Source organism: Pezoporus wallicus, unplaced genomic scaffold (assembly GCF_028554395.1).
Source record: "Pezoporus wallicus isolate ANWC-B61680 ecotype Strahan unplaced genomic scaffold, APGP_CSIRO_Pwel_v1 contig_4485, whole genome shotgun sequence".
Classification (NCBI taxonomy): domain Eukaryota; kingdom Metazoa; phylum Chordata; class Aves; order Psittaciformes; family Psittacidae; genus Pezoporus; species Pezoporus wallicus.
The window spans coordinates 108424-130938 of record NW_026641983.1 but is presented as its reverse complement, the minus strand read 5'-3'; the positions used below and the strand labels follow the sequence as shown (position 1 = coordinate 130938).

The window sequence follows — 22515 nt, the reverse complement described above, 5'->3', positions numbered from 1 at the left end:
CTTAAATTATTCGGCATTAGAGTGTAACTGCTAACTGGATTATTTGTTAAAATACTGAGGTGGGCTCATGGCAAGGAGTCCATTTATTTTCAAAGCAAGTCTGAACCCAGATCAGTAAATTAGTGTATTTCCCTTCAGGTATGCCAAAATAATTGTATTCTTTCAAAATACAGTTGTTTATGCATTTCAGAACAGCATGAGCATAGCGATATATCATTTTCACATGAGTACACTTATGGCATTGTGTTTTGAAAAATGTTATTAGACGGACAAGTCATGGAGGATATGACAATGGATGTTCTAAAATGACTAAAACCAGACGGTTATATTTGTTCACGTCTGTATTTGATATACGGCATGAAGTGTATTCTTTTATGGCCAATCTATATACATCTCATTTAAGCCCTCATAAACAGTGGTCCATGGGACTTCAGTGCACTTATGGTGCGTAAGTCCACATAATTGTGCTGCATAAAGGTAAATTTTACTCTTTGCTAATACCTCTCAGATACATACTTCTAGTTGCTCATAAATATATTTTACTGGTTGTGAATCTTCTTTTTAGATTAAATCACAGAAATAATCTAGCACTGGAAAGAGGAGAATGGGTTAGATCTTCTGGCAGAGTTCTCTAACCTTTTCTCCACTCTTGTGGCTGTGAAGTACCACAATTTCTTACATTTAACTTACAGAGACATTTAACAGATTAAGAAAACATTTATAAATCACTTAAGATAGGTGGGCAGTGAGGTGAATTGAAACAGCCTGAAGAGTTGGACCCAGAAGATGGTGATCAGTGGTATGAAGTCTAGTGGGAGGCATATCACTGGTGGCATTTTTCTGTGCTCAAGATCAGAGCATCCCGACACGTAGGAAGTCAAGGAAGAGGGTCAAGAGACCCGCGTGGCTAAATAGGGAATTGCTGGGTATGCTCAAGTGGAAGAGGAGAGTTTACAGGTCATGGAAGGAGGGGCTGGCCACTTGGGAGGAATATAAGGCTGCTGCTAGAGGATGTAGGAAGGCAGCTAGAAGGACTAAGGCATCCTTAGAATTAAACCTGGCGAGAAGGGTCAAGGACAGCAAAAAGAGCTTTTTCAAATACATGACAGACAAAACTAACACCAGAGGCAATGTAGGGCCACTGATGAACGGGATGGGTGCCCTGGTGACAGAAGATACAGACATGGCAGAGTTACTGAATGCCTTCTTTCTCTCTGTCTACTCTGCTGCAGGCAGTCCTGAAGAGCCCTGTACCCCTGAGACCTTAGATGAAGTCAGGTCAACAGAGCGGTTTGCCTTAGTTGATGAGGAATGGGTTAGAGACCAGTTGAGCAATCTGGACATCCATAAATCCATGGGTCCAGATGGGATGCACCCGCGGGTGCTGAGGGAACTGGCGGAAGTCATTGCTAGACCACTCTCCATCATCTTTACCAAGTCTTGGGAAACGGGAGAGGTGCCGGAGGACTGGAGGAAAGCAAATGTCACTCCAGTCTTCAAAAAGGGCAAGAAGGAGGACCCGGGTAACTATAGACCGGTCAGCCTCACCTCCATCCCTGGGAAAGTGATGGAACACCTTATCCTTGGTGCCATCTGAAGGCGTATCAAGGATAAGAGGGTTATGAGGGGCAGTCAACATGGCTTCACCAAGGGGAAATCATGCTTGACCAATCTCTTAGCCTTTTATGAGGAAATAACACGGTGGATGGATGATGGCAGAGCGGTGGATGTGGTCTACCTTGACTTCAGCAAAGCATTTGACACAGTCTCCCACAGCATCCTCATGGCTAAATTGAGGGAGTGTGGACTGGATGATCAGGTAGTGAGGTGGACTGCGAACTGGCTGAAGGAGAGAAGCCAGAGAGTTGTAGTCTATGGGGCTGAGTCTAGTTGGAGGCCTGTAACTAGTGGAGTGCCTCAAGGGTCAGTACTGGGACCGGTATTATTTAATATATTCATCAACGATTTAGATGAGGGAATTGAGTGTACTATCAGCAAGTTTGCTGATGACACTAAGCTGGGAGGAGTGGCTGACACGCCAGAAGGCTGTGCTGCCATCCAGCGAGACCTGGACAGGCTGGAGAGTTGGGCAGGGAATAACTTGATGAAATATAACAAGGGAAAGTGTAGAGTCCTGCATCTGGGCAGGAACAACCCCAGGTTCCAGTATAGGTTGGGAAACGACCTGTTAGCAGTGTAGGGGAGAGGGACCTGGGGGTCCTAGTGGATGACAGGATGACCATGAGCCAACACTGTGCCCTTGTGGCTAAGAAGGCCAATGGCATCCTGGGGTGTATTAGAAGGGGGTGGTTAGTAGGTCGAGAGAGGTCCTCCTTCCCCGCTACTCTGCCCTGGTGAGACCCCATCTTGAATATTGTATCCAGTTCTGGGCCCCTCAGTTCAAGAAGGACAGGGAGCTGCTGGAGAGAGTCCAGCGCAGGGCAACGAAGATGATTAAGGGAGTGGAGCATCTCCCTTATGAGGAAAGACTCAGGGAGCTGGGTCTCTATAGTTTGGAGAAGAGGAGACTGAGGGGTGACCTTATTAGTGTCTATAAATATATAAAGGGGGAGTGTCATGAGGATGGAGCCAGGCTCTACTCAGTGGCAAACAATGATAGGACAAGGGGTAATGGGTACAAACTGGAACACAAGAGGTTCCACTTAAACTTGAGAAGAAACTTCTTCTCAGTGAGGGTGACGGAACACTGGAACAGGCTGCCCAGGGAGGTTGTGGAGTCTCCTTCCCTGGAGACATTCAAAACCCGCCTGGACACATTCCTGTGTAACGTTATCTAAGTGTTCCTGCTCCGGCAGGGGGATTGGACTAGATGATCTTTGGAGGTCCCTTCCTATCTCTAGCATACTGTGATGCTGTGATACTGTGATATCCCAGGCATCAATACACGGGTCAACACTATCCAATGTGTTCATTAATGACCTAGACAGGATCAAGACAGAGAACACCCTCAGCAAATTTGCTGCTGACAGAAAACTAGGAGGAGTGGCTGACGACAGAGGGTTGTGCTGCCACCCAGAGGGACCTCAACAGGCTGGAGAAATGGGATGAGCATAAACCTCATGAAGTTCAACCAGGTGAAGTGCAAAGTCTTCCCTCTGGGGAGGAACACTAGCAGGCACCCGTACACTGGAGAAGGCTGCCCAGCAGGAAAGCAGCTTGGCAGACAAAGGCCTGGGGGTCTGTGAGACAGCCATACACCCTCATGGCAAAGAAGACCAACAGTCTCCTGGGCTGCATTAGTCAGAGCATTGCCATCAGGTAGAGGGGTTGATCCTTCCCTCTACTCAGCATTTGGGAGGCAAAGAATCACAGGATGGTTGGTGTTGGAAGGGACCTTCAAAAATCACAGAATCATAGAATAGTTAGGGTTAGAAAGCACCTTCAGATCATTCCAACCTAAACCATTCTGTAACATATGCATATGGCATATATGCCACTTATATAGTATGTATTATCTGTGGCAAATACTCATTTGCTAACCATTTATGAATCATTTTATCATTTGGACTATGGTAATCTCCTGGTCTCCTCTGCAAAGAATAAAAGGAAAATCACACCTCCTTCCCTGTAAAAGATGCAAAATGTGTATGAAGTAATTTCCCCACATCACCAACAACTGTCTAGCATAGGAGGGGAAATACTTCTTGCAGTGACTTCTGTCTCCATCTCACTGACAGCTCTGTTATCTCAGATGCATATACTTTGGTTGCTCTTCATGACTCAGATGTATATGCCCTGCGCTAAAAACACCTCAGAATGGGAACTTCTATTTATGGCAGCTGGCCCATGCAATGTCACCTTTGCTTGATGATCCAAATAGGTTTATCCATTTTCCACACCTATGTTTAGAAGTTTAGGAATTGCCTTCTAGTCTATACATATTATCTGTATCATAACTCAGGGCCCTGGGTGGCACAATGCCTGTGAAAGATCTCTATATTTGCTGAGAAATGGCAGGAGTTTCTGTTAGAGTTCTGAAATAATGAAGTCAGAAATAAATACTGTAAACTCTGAATTTTACATTCAGGCAAAGGTTCTTTTCACCTTTCACTTTTTTCCTAAATTTGGGGTATATTTCCTGCAATATTATTCTGAAGGTTCCTTAAATATTAAGTATGGCTGACAAAGAAAATGGAAAGGATAAGAAAAGAGCATACTGATTTCTTTCTAGAAATGAAAAGTACTGGTATGGAAGAGAATATTGATTCTAAATAAGCTCTATGAACTACATGAGAGTAAGGACTACATGCATAAACAGCTCTGCTAGATACACAAAAAGATCACATAGAATACATTTTCAGAACCAGATGCTTTGCTGACTTGCGTAGAGGATAAAATGAAATCTGACAATATTACAAACCCTGTCTATTATTTGCAGGTGAATAGCTATTTAAATTCTCTTTTATGGGGTAATGTGTACAGATCCGGACCGCGGAACAATTCACTGCTAATGCTTTGTTGTAAAGGAGCAATTTCTGAATGCTATCATTTTTGCTTATTCATGGCCAAGCACAGATCCCAGCAGAAGTCCTTCTGAGATGATAAACAACTACTGAAACTATGTGCACCTGGGCAAAAAAAGTACCGCAGTAAGAACTAGTAAGCTCCTCTAGAAAGCCTTAAGAGTATGTATGCCTTTATTAACAGTAGTTATTGAAGGGGGTTTATCACTTTCAGAATTATATCTCATCTGCTGGAAATATATCCCTCTGGATGCTCCTGCCTCTCTACTTCTCAGGACCTAGTCCTCGCTACATGAGGTGACTTGATCCCACTAAAAATCCTTTCTTGTGGTTTAGTTTGTACACTTTCACACCAGCTGGGTCTGAAAGATCATTCAGACTGAAGTCTGATGGGGATATATTCTCAGGAAAGATGGACACTTTGGCAATATCAGGTAATCATACTAGAGGATTAAACAGAATTCAGGACAGATCATAAGACTTTAGAAAACCACGTGCCTCCTATGTCAGACATTAGTAAGTCAAGAAAAAGAAGATAACCAAGATCTATTCATTGTTTTCAGTGTACTTGGAGAAAAACATAGGACAAACCAGGTTATAGTAGACGGGCAGGATCACCTCCTTCAACCTCTGGTCACGCTCCCTTTGATGCAGCCCAGGATACAGCTGGATTTCTGGGCTGCGAGCACACACTGAAGCTGGCTCATGTTCATTTTCTCATCAACCAACACCCCCAAGTCCTCCACAGGGCTGCTCTGAATGTCTTCTCTGCCCAACCTGTAGCTGTGCCTGGTGTAGGGCCTTATACTTGCCATGGTTAAACTTCATAAGGTTGGCATCAGCCCACCTCATAAGCATGTCCAGGTCCCTCTGGATGGCATTCCTTCCCTCCAGTGTATCAACCTGTCCTGGGTTCAGCAGTAGCAGTCATTTTTCCCCTTCTTGGTAGCTGGTGCAGTGCTGTGTTTTGACTTTCAGCCTGGGAACAGAGCTGATAACAATGATGTTTTGGTTTGGCCAAGGACTTTGTGAGTCTCATGCTCTGCCAGCGAGGAGGGAAAGCTGGGAGGAAGCAGAGACAGGACACTTGACCCAAACTGACCAAAGAGGTATTCCATACCACAGTACGTCATGCCCAGGATGTAACTGGGAGTTAGCCGGAAGGGCTGGGGGACTGCAGGGTTGGAGGAGGTATCAGTCAGTGCTTGGTCGGGCTGAGGTGGCAAGTTACCGGTCGGCTGGTGCTGAGGTGTTGTATTCTCTTCCCTTGTTATTTCCTTTATCATTGCTATTATTGGTGGTAGCAGTAGCGATTTGTGTTATACCTTAGTTCTCATCTCAACTTGTGGGAGTTGCATTCTTTTGAGTCTCTTCTTCGTCCCTCCAGGAGTAGGGATAGGGAAAGAAGGCGGGGAGTGAGTGAAAGAGTTACCTGACTGGGTTTAAACCACGACACAACTGAACCACACAGCTTGGTGTCATCTGCAGACTTGCTGAGGGCGCACTCAATACCACTGTCCATGTCACTGACAAAGATGTTGAACAAGACTGGTCCCAACACCAGTCCCTGAGGGACAACACTCAGGGATGTTTTCTCTGTTCTAGGCTGGTGGGTAGATGGAATGCCCAGTGTGTACACAGGGAATTTTAACTACCAGATAAATATATTTTAGATTATTTTTTATCTCAAAGGGATCCGGTTCTTGTTCTCTGAGACTGCTGTCGCATGAAGCAAAGAACAGTAAGTAGTGATGATCAAGAGATTTTTTAAAAAAATGCTATTCTGCTTCAAACTAAAACACTCATCCAGATGCCCAACATAAATAATGGTATGTTATTTAACACATCAGAATAAATGCAAGTGAGAAGAATATCCTGCATATTCATATGCAAATGTGACAGCACTGTGAGTTTTGCTTGAGATATTTTATGAATACAAAGGGAATACATTTGTAATGCAGACTGGTATACACACTATTAGACTATTATCTCATTATGTTGAGCTTCAATCCAAATACTGCCTTCTTAAGGTTTGCACGTGTAAGTGATGAGTCTGATGCTATGTCTTCCTTCTCTCTCTCAGCATATTGCTTACTTACAAATAAATCCACTGATCTTGTAAGTGTATACACATGAATAAATACTAATAATTTCAAAAGAGTTGCTACACTATTGAATATGGCTTTGGATCTTCCCTTTAAAATGTTCTTTGACTTCTTCAGATTGTTCACTGGCTCTGCAATATAAAAAACCCCACCTGATTACTAATTTTTTTTTAATTTTTAGAAAAATTGCCATGTGAAATGTTCATGTTCCAAAGATTGAAGTCAGTCATGCAATATTCAACTTGTTCAATGAACAATGGAAATACTAATATTCTCTGTAATAATACGGAACTGCACAGTCATGTGCCAGCACGGGTTCCTAAACCAAACACAGTATTTTAATTCTGCATCCTTGACACACCTACACACAGATGGTCGAGCACAGTGGTTTCTATGGCAGCAGAACAATAAAAATTAAAAAAAAATAAATTAAGAAGCCCATTTTTTTTTCTAACAGGTGCCTCCTGACAGATCAGAATTTGCCACTGTGTGACAAATTGTAATGATAAGTTTTGTCTCATTAAATAATGAGATTTCATATAAAGACTTCATTTATCTTCATTATCTTCCTCACAGAAATGTGCTGGTGTATCTGTAATGAATCTGTGAATGCATCAAAGACTAAAAGCAATAATTTCTTTAAAACTGTGGTGTGGCTGTGCTGATCCTAAACCTTCACAATTGCTGAGCCTACCCAAATGAGCACAAAAAGCGGGGAGAAGGAACAAAGAACAGATGCTTAGTTCAGCTCCAGTTTTCCTGTGTTCTCCCTCTAGCTGACCATAATTCTACAGTGGTTCATTGACTGTTCTCTTGTGTGAGACTGAGTGCACCTTCAGCAAGTTTGCAGTTTCTCCTGGAGAAACTGGCTACTCATGGCTCTTGCATGGTATACCTTCCACTGTGTAAAAAATTGGCTGGATGGCCAGGCCCAAACAGTGGTGGGGAACAGAGTTAAACCCAGTTGGTGTCGGTACACAAGTAGTTTCTCCAGGGCTCAGTATTAGGTCCAGTTTTGTTTAATATCTTTATTAATGATCTGGATGTGGAGATCGAGGGCATCCTCAGTTTTCAGATGAGACCAAATTAAGCAGGAGTGTTAATCTATTGAGGGCAGAAAGGCTCTGCAGAAGAAGCAGGACAGGCTGCATGGATGGGCTGTGGCCAGTGGTATGAGGTTCAACAAGGCAAAGTGCCAGGTCCTGCATTTGGGCCGCCACAACATGAAACTAAATGATTTAGGATTCTATGAAGCCAAGCTGAGCGGTGTAGTTGACATGCTTGAGGGAAGAGACACCATCCAGAGGGATCTTGAAAGGCTGAAGAGTGGGCCAATGTGAATTGCATGACATTCACCAAGGCCAAGTGCAAAGTAATGCACCTGGGTTTGGGCAATCTCCAATAACAATACAGATTGGTGCATAAATGGATTGAGAAAAGCCCTGCAGAGAAGAACTGGGAATTAATAGTGGATGAAAAATTGGACAAGAGCCAGAATGTGTGATGACAGACCACAAAGCCAGACATATCCTTTGCTGCATAAAAAGAAACATAGCCAGCAGGTCAAGGAAGGAGATTCTCTCCCTCCACTTTCGCGAGACCCCACCTGGAGTACATGAACATGTTAAAGTGGATTCTCCTCCACAGCACAGCTATGATAGCAGTCAGAGGGCTGGAACGCTTCTCCCATGGAAAAAAGCCTGGAAAAGAGAAGGCTATTGGCAGACCTTAGAGCAGCCTTTCAATGTAAAAAGGGGGCTTGTAAGACCTATGGAGAGAGAGTTTTTACAAGGGCCTGTAGTGACAGGACAAAGGGCAATAGTTTTAAACTGAAAAAGGGTAGATTTAGATTAGATATTAATTAGAAATATTTTACAATGAAGATGGCACAGGTTGCCCAGAGAAGCTGTGGCTGCCCCATCCCTCGCAGTGTTCAAGGCCAGGTTGGAAGGGCTTGGACCAACCTGGTCTAGTGGAAGGTGTCCCTGCCCATGTCAGGAGGGTTGGAACTGGATGAGCGTTAAGGTCCCTTCCAACCCAAACCATTCTATGATTCTATGATTCTACAGTCTACATCATCTATCAGGCCAGAGCTGCAAGTATCAACACATTCAACAATAATAATTCCATACTGATGCAATAATCTGGTTACACACTGTCTTAAAGAGTTTCTGCTTGATGCACTTTCTTGAAGTTACATTGTGTAAGTAATAATTTGGAAACACCTCAATATTAAGCCACTTAGCATCACAAGACTATGTCAAAGAAACTCTTGTTCAAAGATTTAAGGAAAAGGCTTATGACTACATAAAGCTAACGATATTGCTCTCAATAAAAAGCATTCTCTGACAATTGGAAAAATGAAGTTATATAAAGAGACGAAAAGCAGGCTTATTCATAAAGTTCACTGCTTGTCCAACTGACAAACGTGAAGGTAAAATTTTATGATAACAGAAAACAGTCAGAACCAGTAACACTATTTAAAAGACCACACTATCAAGCAAGGTGAGTTTAGTTTTTTCCATTACTGTTACTCAATTTAAAGTCTCTTTTCCTTTGCAGAGCCTTTTTCTGCTAAATCATTGCTACAATAGCATTGAGACCATTCCCACAGAGTAAGCTAAGACTGAACAAAAAGAAAATGCACAGTCATCACACTTCCGGAAAGCTGCCAAAATGAGAATATTGAATTTGGAAAATGAAATAGAGAACACAAAGCAGTAAGAAATGCTTATTTTCTCAAGTTCTGAAACGGAAGGGAAGAATAGCACTTAATGTCACAAAATTTCCAGTGAAGAAAACAATCCTGTACCGCTTTTCATTACAGAACTGAAATGAACACATACTTTTCTGTAAGTATGAAAGGTAAGTATGAAACCTGCAAAAGGAAAAAACAAAAGAATAAAATGACATTGAGGTTCTAGATAGCAGTTTTTGTTTGTTTGAACACATGATCTTGAAGAAAATAAAAAATATTTATACAGTAGATTCTGCATGGAATAATGCAGTATTAAGTGACAAAGAATGAGTGTAACAAATCAAGAGATGCTTAATTTACTGCTTCTGTTCTTATCCAAGAAAACTTTCTACTGATGTAAACTAAAGTTTGAATGATTACTGTGATATCATGTATATACTTGAAATATCCTGTTTATCTGTTTTAACTTATCTAAGTATGACATAGATGAATCATAGTGTTTATTTCCCTGTCTGTTACAGAAGAAACTCCTGTAAGTCCTGAATCTACTCATCATTTTCTTGCAATATTTATCTGTTCCAAAATTACTTTAACAGTATAATCCATATATTCATCCACATTCTCCTTTCACAAAGCCATGTAAGACCATTTACATGTTGCTTTCAAAAAACCAGTCTACTTGTTGAACCTCTGAAAGGCAGTATTTGTGTTTGTTTTTTTTGTAAAAGTGTTTTCATTCATAAATGTAAAATTTGCAAGACTGTTTGCTAGTAGCTTTGTGTAATGTATTCCGAAATATAAACCGTCTCACTCTGAGGAAACCCACTGAAAACACACATTACAATATTTACATTATAAAAGAGAGAATGTGTGATGTCATTGCAATGGGATAACTATTATTGAACTAGAAGAGATAACTTTTTCACTCAGTATTCATTACTCATTCAAATATAAAAAGGAATTTGCATGTTGAGCAACACATCTCCATATGTTATCTTTTCAATGCAGAACATCAACAAATCTAATTTCTTTCACAATCAAACAGCAATCCATGCATTTTTGGAATAGCAATTTCTTCCCACAGTAAAATAATACTAATCCGTAAGAAAGACAGTAATTAGAGGAACAGAATTTACTCTCCTACAAAAGATGTTTATAATGTATGTCTATTGACAACTTGAGTGACTTTGATACTACAGAAACACATGCCTTCTTAAAAGTACCATCCACTGTATAGTTCAGTCAGTGTACAGGTCACAAGAAGTCCACTCCTCTGTTCAATATCCCCATAAAACCTTAAAGCAGTTGGACAGATCTATTTGCTTCCACTATGACATCTTTTGGAAGAAAAGAAGACAGCTTAATAAAAGTCTTAGCTCAACATCCAGTTCTGGTTAAAACAGGAAAAATCAAAAAGAACCTTCAAACAAAATGCTGCATAAAGTATATAGAAAGCACTGGTAAGGATCTTCTACCAAAGAAATGGTGCAGCTTTGTCTTCCATATAGGTCACTGTCGCAGTAAGCTGTTATCACAGAACAACAAAGATTTTGAGAAGGCCACTGAGAAACTGTCTAGAAGTCCTGGAAAGACTCTCATGCAAAACTGCAAAGGAAACAATTTTAAAACTGTTTGCACAGGAAAAATAAGACAGAGCATGACAAATGTATGCAAAATAATAAGTGGCATACTGAAGGCACTCAAAAGCTGCTCTTCTTCTGGACACAGAATACACAAAGAAAGAAATAGTTAAAGATGCTGGAAGACAGCAGGTTTGAAATTGAAAAATGATTTTTTTCAATATAAAGCATAATGAGACTATGAAACTTCATCAGGAAACTGTTACAGTCAGTAATCCAAGAAAAAAAAAATGCTACTGGAAATGTCTATGAATGAAAAGAATAAACAAGACTGTATAAGCAAATGTTAACAAGAGTGAAACAAAATCAGAGAGGATATTACGCATCCTACCTGGGATTCTAAGCCCATCTCTGGCTATTACGAATGAAATAAAATCTTCAAGTGGGGGGCAAGTTATGCTTGGTGTTTTCATGGCGAAGGCGACGACCCCTTCTGAGGAGTATCCAGTGTTGGCCTATTACTTGACATTTAACGTGTTTCCTCTCTGGGCTTCATGTCGTCTTAGCTCAGACACCTACTGCTTTAACTAAGATATTTGTTTGGATTTTAGGGAAAACAATCCCCTACTTCCAATAGTCCCAAAATTGCTGTCACTATTTTTCAGCCTCACTTAGTACTTACTTGCATGTGTGATTTGCTGTTGTACTATGTAGCTCATTACTACTTCATTACTACTACAGAACTTATTGCTAGTATAATTTGCTAAAACTATTAAATTAGACAGCTAATTTAAAGGAAAACTAACCCCCATCAAAATAAAAAGTAATAACCTGGGTTAGATTTAGAGCTCCTCAAATAGATATTGGTCCCCTAAAGAGAAACTAAGGAAAGATTCTGACTATCAGCATGGGATTAACATTTGCTATGGTGCAACTGTATGTACCCCACTACACTAAATTTGCCCACTCAGCTATGGGGATTGCTGGCTTGGAACAAACTGCATCTGTGTGAGATAAAATTGGTTCTGGCCTCCAAAACAACATAGCTGCATGAGAACCACCTGTGGGGAATGGTTTCTGGAATGCTCTACCACCAAACTACAGCGAGGAATGGTTTAGCAAGAGCACTCCCTCATTTTAACACACAAAATCCGTGCCACAGGATGGTCTACACTTTCCTCACAAGTACTTCTTCCCAGTAGCTAGAAAAGTCACTAGGATTTGAATTTGTTGGTAGAGCTGAAGCTGTGTACCATGCATCATGTCAACTGGTCAGAAATGCATGGCCACTGGCCTTTCCAGTTGCAGATCCACAGTTAAAAGTCACTGTCCTTATATCCGTATCAAGCAGGTATGTGGATGCTTTTTTGTGACAGAGGAGCATTTAAAGAACATACTGATCTTGGGTATCACCACAAAAATCTGCCCAGGTTTCTACGTGTGGTAGACTTTCTTTTCCAGACATCTGGTTCGATAACACTGAAATGGGAAATTTAATTTCCTTTTTTGCCACTGGGAAATCACAATCTTTATAGATTTGAAAATTAAGATCAGTTTTGCAATAAATACACAATCAGTGAAATCACTAATGATCTCATTTATAATTTTAATTACTTATATGGGTAAAAGGTCAAGGAGTATTAGAAATACTGACAGGATGTCTGCTGATGCATATGACAGAATACCAGCTTTGGGAATGTACCCTGACTGCAAAATCAATCACCTTGCTTAATTGATTCAGGAACAGAATATCAGACATGAAAAGAACCTCAAGATAAAAAACCCTGTACAAAAGAAGTATAATAAGATTTTTGGAAATCTAAGCAGTTTAGATAAAGATATGTGTCTTGAAATGAGGTAATTTTAATTTACCTTTTTTATGAGGGAACTACTTTGACAGACTTTTTACTCAGTTTATAGTGAGCTCAGAATTGAATTGCTAAACTTTATGCAACAGAGGAATTTGTATCAAAGGAACTTTGTGCTATCATATAAAAGAGTTTTATTAAGTTCACCGCTGGAAGTCCCATACTTCTTCCTGAATGCAGAGACCTCATCTGCTGCTTCTCATAGCTGACATTCTTAGAGATCTTCTGAACACTCATCGTATATGATTTATTATCACATCTTAAATCAGATTATCTGAAAAGAACAGAATTTCATTCTCCCCCAGAAAAGTAACTGTTCACATAAACTTTTCTTAAATCACTTTAGCTGTCTTTTTGGGTTCTAGTCTCCCCACAGTGAATCTGAATCACCCGTGTGAAAGCTCTACTTTCTTCTGAATTTGATATAAATACACTGTGCTGATTAGCAGGATCATAATCTTGCCTACTCTCTTAGTCTTGAGACTTTTGAACTACTTAAAGGCTGGCAACAACTACCCTCTGCCTTCAGGATTGCACCATGAACTCAGTCCCCTCTCTTTACTGAGTGTTCGAATGAAATATGACCATTAAAACAAAAGGAAGTCAGTATGACTGTTGCTGGCAGTCAGCTCCACTGGATGGCCATCCCCAGAATCAGGGCTAGATGGAAGAGAAGCCAAAAGAGTGGAAAATATGCAACTTTTCCATGTGCCTAGTGGAAGGGGTAGACATAATTTAACTAGAGTAAGTTAGTGGAGCTGCCTAGGTTATCTATGCAATTGAGTGAAAGAGTATGGTAACAGTTAATGAAACTGAACATCCATATTTTAAGGTGTTTCAAGACACTTTCCAATCAGTATATAAAGGACATAACGAATATAAGTAGTTATTTGAGCAGGACTGCGTTGGCTCCTGACACTTCAAATTATAGACAAGCATATAAACGGAGCACATAATTAAGGCAGATTGGATTCAGTGCTTACCCACTCTGATTTGAATGAGTGGATTTACGTTTTATGTGCAAATGGAACTGGATCCATGACTGAGTCTTTAACCTTCTAACTCAGTAACAGTTGGCTTCCAAATGCAACAATAACATGAGATTTTAAGAAACATACTGTGTGCTTTATTGCACAAAACACAAAATTTGCCACGAGTTTCTCTTTAGGCAAGCACTTTTCCTAAATGAGTTGCACATAAAAAAACACCAAACCAACCAAACCAAAAACCAAACCAGCTTCTATTTAAGTGCAAATAGATAAAGCAGATCATCCACGGATCCTGAAGGAGCTGGCAAATGAAGTTGCTACGCCACTGTCCATCATATTTGAAAAATCATGGCAGTCAGGTGAAGTTTCTCATGGCTGGAAAAAGGAAAATACAACCCCCATTTTCAAGAAGGGGAAAATGGATGACCCGGGGAATTACAGACCAGTCAGGCAAAATCTTGGAGCAGATTCTCCTGGAAGGCATGCTAAGGCACATGAAGAACAACAAGGTGCTTGGTGACAAGGGTAGAGCATTTGACGTCACCTACCTGTACTTGTGCAAAGCATGTGACACTGTCCCTCACAACATCCTTGTCTCTAAATTGGAGAGACATCAATTTGATAGGTGGACCACTTGGTGAATGGCCGCACACGAAGAGTTGTGGTCAATGGCTCAATGTCCGGCTGGAGACCAGTAACGAGCAGCGTCCCTCAGGGATCAGTGTTGGGACTGGTCTTGTTCAACATCGTTGTTGGTGACATGGACAGTGGGATTGAGTGCGCCCTCAGCAAGTTTGCCGATGACACCAAGCTGTGTGGTTCGGTTGGTATGCTGGAGGGAAGGGATGCCGTCCAGAGGGACCTTGACGTGCTTGTGAGGTGGGCTGATGCCAACCTCATGAAGTTTAACCATGCCAAGTGTAAGGTCCTACACCTGGGTCAGAGCAGTCCCAGGCACAGATACAGGCTGGGCAGAGAAGAGATTCAGAGCAGCCCTGCAGAGAAGGACTTGGGGGTGTTGGTTGATGAGAAAATGAACATGAGCCAGCAGTGTGTGCTCGCAGCCCAGAAAGCCAACTGTATCCTGGGCTGCATCAAAAGGAGCGTGACCAGCAGGTCAAAGGAGGTGATCCTGCCCCTCTACTATGCTCTTGTGAGACCTCACTTGGAGTATTGTGTGAAGTTCTGGTGTCCTCAATATAAAAAGGACATGGAACTGTTGGAACAATTCCAGGGGAGGGCCGCAAGAATGATCAGGGGCTGGAGTACCTCCCATATGAAGATAGGCTGAGAATGTTGGGGCTGTTCAGCCTGGAGAAGAGAAGGCTGCGTGAAGACCTCATAGCAGCCTTCCAGTATCTGAAGGGGGCCTCTAAGGATGCTGAGGAGGGACTCTTCATTAGGGACTGTGGTGATAGGACAAGGAGTAACAGGTTAAAGCTTAAGCAGGGGAAATTTAAGTAAGTATTATCTCACTCATAATATAAAACACCACACGTAATACAAAGGCCAAAGACTAATATTCTTTTAAAAAACAGATCCAATACCAACCCTCAACACTGCAAGCAATAAAAAGGCTGCTATTTATAAATACAATGAAAGTTACTGTGTGGAACTTACTGTGCTGGCAGTGAATCCCATTAAATCCCTGTGGACATTTACAGACATATCCTTTGAATGTGTCACCTCGGTACGCTTCACTAACTTCACAGATCCCACCATTATGACATGGATTAGGAAGGCAGGGTCCTGAAAAAAAGAGAAGTATATACATATAATAACAACCATAATAATTTCCATAATTTGCATACTTTCATTAAAGAAATAAAATCCCTGATGTAAAATCCCATATTCTATCAACCTGCTAAGAAACACCATTCACTTATTTTGGACAGCTTGCAAGCAAGGATTTTTTGTGAACAAGAAAAAATATGAAGCATGTCACTACTCATTAATCATAATATTATTTTTTAATACAAGAGAAGACAGGAGATAGAGAAGCTAAATCTTGCTCTCCTATTAAAAATAACAAGCATTCTAACTTCTATACCACTGAGGAAATAATGTATTAATAAAATGTGCCTATCATGTACAGTGTGACATCTACAATATGCCTCAATAATCACTACATGTCAAGTTAGTAGTCTGAGGAGATCTTTGCTATGTGTTTGGGTGACATTATGAACAAAAGCTTTTTTATCTGGGCCAGCAGTTAGCAGCTACTAAACTAACTATTCCATTTCCATCGAGTGCCTTTTAACATACTCACTTCAAGCTGACTTCAAAAAAGGTCTTCTTACATTTTTTTAAATTTTTTTTTTTAACTAACTGTGTGCTAGGATACCAAAAATTTCAGCAGGAAGATCTAATTTGATAGGTTTGAAATGACCATACATACCTTTAAGTAACAGCAGTTTTTGAATTGAGATCTAAAGTTTATTCATTTAGTGGCATGTATATTTTTATGATTTTTCTTTTTCAGTCTCACTTTAAAGAACAGATGATCACTGACTGGTAAGCCTCATGTGCAAGTTTGTGTGTGAAAAGATTCATGAATTCAGCATAAAGTATGTTATTTGCAACTTCTGCCATGTACACAGAAAAGTATTATTCGCTTATTGAAGTGCAATGTGATAATTATTCACTCATTTAAAACTGAATTAAAAAAAAAAACACAACAACGCCCGAACACCACAAACAAACAAAAAAACCGAACAGAAAATAACTTCTTTCCACAGCATAATTTATAGAAAATCAGCACTGGGAATTGAATGATTTCAACTTAAAATAGCTATAAGGTTAATGTTTCTGAGGCTCTGCCTACTAGTTTGTTTTCAACTACAAACCCAAGCTTTGACAGATGCTCAGAGCAACAGCATTCAGAACATCATATTAGTGAAAGCTGCACTCTCTAAGAAAATATTAATTCGAAAAAGATAAAAATTAACAGAATGACAAGGATGTCAGAACACATTCCCTAGTTATAATTGCCCCGGTGGTTATAGCAATTTGAGAAACTACCCATGTGCACATTTCTATTAAAACTTATGTCAGTCTATTTCAGGACATAATCCCACAAAAGTTATGCTTCTGTACATTATTAAATGTAGGATATGTCTCAATGGATGCAATAAATAAAAGACGTGAATATACAGCAGCTTATTCTAAATGCAATTAGTGAAAAATTAAAAAATCAGGAAGATTGAATGAAGCAATGAAACATCCTAAATAAATGCGCTGAAGCTACTAACAACAACCATCTAATTTTCATTAGTTAGCATTAATTTCCTAAAAAAGGACATCAGTTAGACTAATCTGCATTCTAAAAGAATGAATGATTGAAACTTTAAAAAGCCTGTATTATCATGCCTTGTTTCTCCTAGTTCTCCAGAGGACCATACTCTGAGTTCGCACATCTTCAGGATATTTAAACTGCATGAACCATCAAGCATGTGGTTCCTTTTTTTTCCTTTTTTTACTGAGTCTATCTGATCCCTAATTCAAACTATACAGTGTCTTGAAGGATTTGGGCCCTAATCCTGCTGTCATAACATTTAAGAATAAAAAAATAGTATATAAAATTTGGCGCTCTTGCCAGACAATGAAAAGCCCCAACTAACTTCCATAGGCATATTTAAATAACATTGCATTGAATGCTGGATAATTAATCTCCTGACAATCTGATTAATATTCTCGATTACTCGGATCTATAGCAGCAAGTTCAAAACCATCCTTCTTTACCAAAAAAATAAAAATCCAAACTTGTCAACCAGTTTTCAAAAAACAATGTTTTTTCAGGGATTTGGTTTTCTAAATCAATAGCACTGTAATACTTTTGTAGGTAATCTTTAAATGGCTTCCAACACAAAGAGAACAGCAACACTTGATCAATATTAATGAGCAGTAGAATTCAATGGCACACTTTCCAGGCATTTTTATCCATGCTCATATAAAATAACATCAACAAGATTAATTGTGCATTCCCAGTAATAGATCTATTCCTTTTGCTGCTCTTTTGAGTTCTTCTTTGTGCAGTTACAGTCATATTAGCCAATATAATCAGTATAGTCCAAAACATGTCAATCTATTATTCAATTGTAATCCTATGCTGGTTTTGAAAAACATATTGAAGATTAACTTAAAGCACAGCAGGTTTTAATTTGTTTAAGTGCTTTTACTAGAGATCTTGGAGACTTCATAGATGGACAGATCAAAAAAAAGCATCCTCAGTAGAGTTGCAAAGGGGCTCAAGGCAGAACCCTGTTATTTGTTTACTTTTTTGATAAGTGAAGTCAAGTTAAACTTCGTAAAAATAAAATCTTGTATAGTGAAATACTGAAGTTGTAATTAAATATTTCCAAGAAACATTAGTTTGCCTATAGCAAGAAAAGCCTGGAAAGCAAAGAAAGCATTATTTCATCAATAAGAATGTAATTTCTGCATGTGTTTGTATCTGTACATGTGAGGTACGGCACTAATTACTGTCCCCTCTAAGTGTTCAGGATGCATCAAAATAAAAAAAAACCAAACCAAACCAACCAAACAAACAAAAAACAACAAACACACAAAAAAAACAAACCCACCCCCACAAAAAAAAAAAACAAAAAACCCACCCCAAAACCCCCAACCTATTTCTCAAGCCTCCACCAAAGAGCGTGGGTTTTTTTTTTTTTCCAAATATAAAATCTGCAGATGCTTTGTTGGGAAAGACATTAAAAAATATGAGGCAGTTAAAAATGATGTAGTTAAACACGAACTCTACAACAGTCACATCTTCCTCAAAGTCTGATTCCTCAGACTCAAAAGTATGCTTGCTTCTCTGCTGAAAGAAGATGACCAAAAATCAAAGCCCATAATTTCATAATAAGACAAGATTAAATGAGGAATATGAAAAATGTTAAGCGAGGAAAAAAAGAAAAATGTACTCCACTGGAGTGACACACGCCAAATAATCACATTTGCTAAACATAAAATCAGAGACAGTGCAATATGAATGTTAGCACTTTTGATGGTATCTATCTCTCTATCCATCTTCTCTTCATGCAGAAATAATGTAATTTTAATGAAAAATTCTGAATTAGATATTGACCTTGAAATACATCAAGATGAAGATACTGTTAGCTACAAAGTTGACTGCTTCATTTATTTTGTGGAGTATTACTGAAGTAGGACTAAACAGATAATAATACTCTGATGACACAGTAAGCTCCAAATCCCATCAAAATAAAGACTGGAGTTAACAGCAAACTAATAAAAAGTATAAAATTATTTTATATTTAATTGTAAAAGTAAAATAATCGCTAGGTGCTTGCCTTCACATCACTAGCTTTTCTTAAGTACCTCTTGGCTCTACATGAATGTCAGTCGCATACGGCGTTTTTCCTCTCTGGTATGTTGGAAACTTCATCAGAGATCCCTCACACAGTTTCGACATCAGGAGTTTGAAGTCCTCCCTCCACCCATGTTTCGATAATACATAATACTTTTGACATGTCCTTTGTCAAAGCAAGGTCTTCAAAATAAGGTGTGACAGAGCTCATTTAGCAAGAGCTTTTATATTTTGAAATGAATATGTGTAGAAGAAGACAGTGGCACATATGACTTCTTTCAACTTTACAGGAAGAGATGAATTAATCTCCTTGCTGCTGGAGCTAGCAGAATGTATAAGCTTCCTATGATGAAGGAGGTGAGCTTATAGTTTTCAAAGTTTGACATACAAAAATCTAAAGTAAAATATAATTCTATTTGAAAGAGACTGTCTTCCATAGAGACACACAAACGAGCATTCAAATCCAGCAGGAATGCCCCTACAGGTTCTGACAGAAAGCTGGTTTATTGTACAAAAAGGGCAGGAATATGACAAAAGCTTCTGAGGGTCTCTGATGTTCCTCACATTTACTACTTTAGCTATTAATTTAATATGATTGTGTAGGGCTCACCTGTCAGAGAGGCTGGTTTTGAATGTCCCTATCTGTGTGTCTGTGTGGGATACTTCAGAAACCATTTTAACAACCTGACAGAAACGATCCTGCATTTGCTGAGTTATGGGTATCATTAAATCATACCAAAATGCATACTCATATCTTGGCCTAACTATAGGTTCAAGCACACAAGTATGACATACCCATTACAGCAATGCAGCGTAGGGAGTCAGATCTCACTAGTACACCTACTTTGAGCTATGCACCACCTTTGTGGTTAAGGTTGAACTCAAGTATTTTGTAGATTTCACCTGTATTTAGAAGAAAACTACCATTTTCCAAGAACACTTTTGATGTAGTTGGGTCCAAATGAAATTTGGACAAAGCATATTTGTTCAATACTTGAAACTACAGCTACTTCTCAGCTGCCTGTTTTTCATTGCACTGTTTGAGGACATCTGAAGATAGCTATTACAGCATATGTGCTATCGACCTTTTGCCACAAGGGGCTGTAACAATGAAAATGGTGTCGGCTAGTCAATATGTTCATTCTGTACTTAAGTATGAAGCATTTTCAGTAAAGAATGAATGCAATGTAGTTCTGCTTTTGCTCTTTCTTACTCATATTTTCCACCCTCCATTAAATGTCACTCTGTATTCAAAATCTGCATAAAAGAATCCTAAAATTCCAGACTGGTTTGGGTTGGAAGGGACCTTAAAGTTCACTCAGTTCCAACCCCTGCCACGGGCAGCGCCACCTTCCACTAGACCAGGTTGCTCCAAGCCCCATCCAATCTGGCCTTGAACCCTGCCAGGGATGAGGCAGCCACAGCTTCTCTGGGCAACCTGTGCCAGGGCCTCAGCACCCTCCCAGGGAATAATTTTTTAACATTTTAGGGTTCAAACCCCATTATAATGGCGCATCATGATAAGGCTCAAAATAAATAAAGGAGTCATTTAGTTTAACCAATACCCACAGAAGTCAAACAATGTATTTTGAACTACCTCATCCTTCAAGTCTTCCAAAGCGCAAGAAGAAATTCTTACTTGCCCAGCATACTTGAATATTTGTAGAAGAGAGAAAAAAAAACCACAAACCAAACCACAACAGCACCCACAGACCAATAAATTTCATATAAATTCCCTTTTTAATTTGCCACTGTTGATAACATTTTGCTGTTAGGATACAAATGAATTTTGTAACAACAAATACTTATTATACCTCCACCTTTGTATTTATTTGAATAGTTTAAATGAAGAATAGGCACTGAAGAACATAATTCATAGTTTATGTGGAATATTGATAATAGTAACCAATTGTTATATATTATTCCAGTTAATGAGCAAAAGTAGTAAAAATAATTAGTTACACCTCCTTCTCATTAACATTCTCAAAATATCAGCTTTAAAAAAATTAATAAATCTGTTCAGCCTGGCTCATAAGTAAATTAGTACTGTATTAGACTCTATCTAACTTTATTTCATTATAAACTAATGGCACTGATCCAGACTTAATTTCAGTGATTAAATATTTACCTTGTTTTTAATGCAGCAAATGGAGCATGCTGATGATAATGATCAAGGTGTCTCCAGCTGGATGCAGCAAAAGATAGATTCACCCCTTGACTGCAAAATGCTTAAGGTTATTTCTGTACATTTCCATCTAATTCTATTCCATGGATTTCTTTTACAGAAAAGAAATGTAAACTGTTTCTCCAGCCATCTCCCAACCTCTTTCTAACTAAGGAACTAAGGTATTTTCTGAGTAGGTGTTATTTAAACTTGATGACTATAGAGTGCCTTTCCTTAATACACAGTCTTAAGCTTCCCCTTAACTGTGAATGACAGATTATACTCAAATTTGAGGCATGGCCAATGTAATAGGCAATGTAGTGATGACCCTCACAGGGTGAGATCTCAAAATGCTCCAAAAGCTGGAGAAACTGTTCAATGTACTACAGGACATTTCCCCCAAGCTCTCTCTCATTATTGCTCCTCATACTCCTCAGCTTCCAAGCTTGAGTATTTTCTTTCTTCATTTTCAATGCTGTTACGCAGCTCTTCATATCCTTTGCCACTTACACATATGATTCTGAATCAAGCCCACAGGATATATCTGAATATAGCCCACTGGTTATCTCATAAACCTACCATATCAAATTAATGTAAGACCTGTTCTGCATCTCTGCACAACCTTTCAAACACCTGCTTTTACTACAGAAAATCCAGGTTCAGGGCCTTTTACTTCTCTTCCTCTAATTTTATCTCAGGCATTGGCATAATTCTTTTTCTCCTATACGACAATGTTTCTGTTATTGACTTCCCTCATTCTTGCTGACCCAAGTGTGGAGACTTGCTTGCTATACCCCTTTTTTTTGTGATCTACTCTGTATCATTGTAAAATCTAGGTTAATTTTCCAACTTATGTCAGAAATATTTCCAAATCTCTTTTTTTTCAGTTGATTCCAGTTCACATCAAACAGAAAAAGATCTGTGAACACAGAGAATTTTGCATTTTGTAAAAATTTTGCTGAATAACTACAAGGGCTTGGAGAATTTTGTATGTTAAAATATTAAGGGAATTATTATAGACTGGGATGTTCAAAAGATTCAGTTCAAAAGTGCAGTTCCGACAAAACTGATGTTTACAGAGTCCGTATTAAAATAAACTATCCAAATCCATTCTCTACAGAGCTGAAACAAATCCATTTCTGTTTTAACTGCATTGGTCTGTTGCTTAAGTAGAATATACCCATCAATAAGGAAACTATACATAATTTGGTGCCTAATGTCGAATATCACTGCCAACTGGAATTTCTATTTTTATTATCGCAGCTCCTGTCATCGTATGTAAAGATGACAGCTTTCAT

The 22515-nt window shown here is 39.2% G+C and overlaps 1 protein-coding gene across 1 annotated transcript in view; it reads right to left on the bottom strand.

Annotated features, from left to right (window-relative positions):
* EDIL3 (EGF like repeats and discoidin domains 3) overlaps positions 1-22515 on the bottom strand; it is a gene marked incomplete at its 5' end in the record, with an annotated part of 188367 nt that overhangs the window by 123498 nt on the left and 42354 nt on the right. Inside the window, one exon of the mRNA XM_057426408.1 lies at positions 15345-15473. Coding sequence (XP_057282391.1) covers positions 15345-15473 — 129 coding nt within the window. The remainder of the gene's footprint in view (positions 1-15344; positions 15474-22515) is intronic.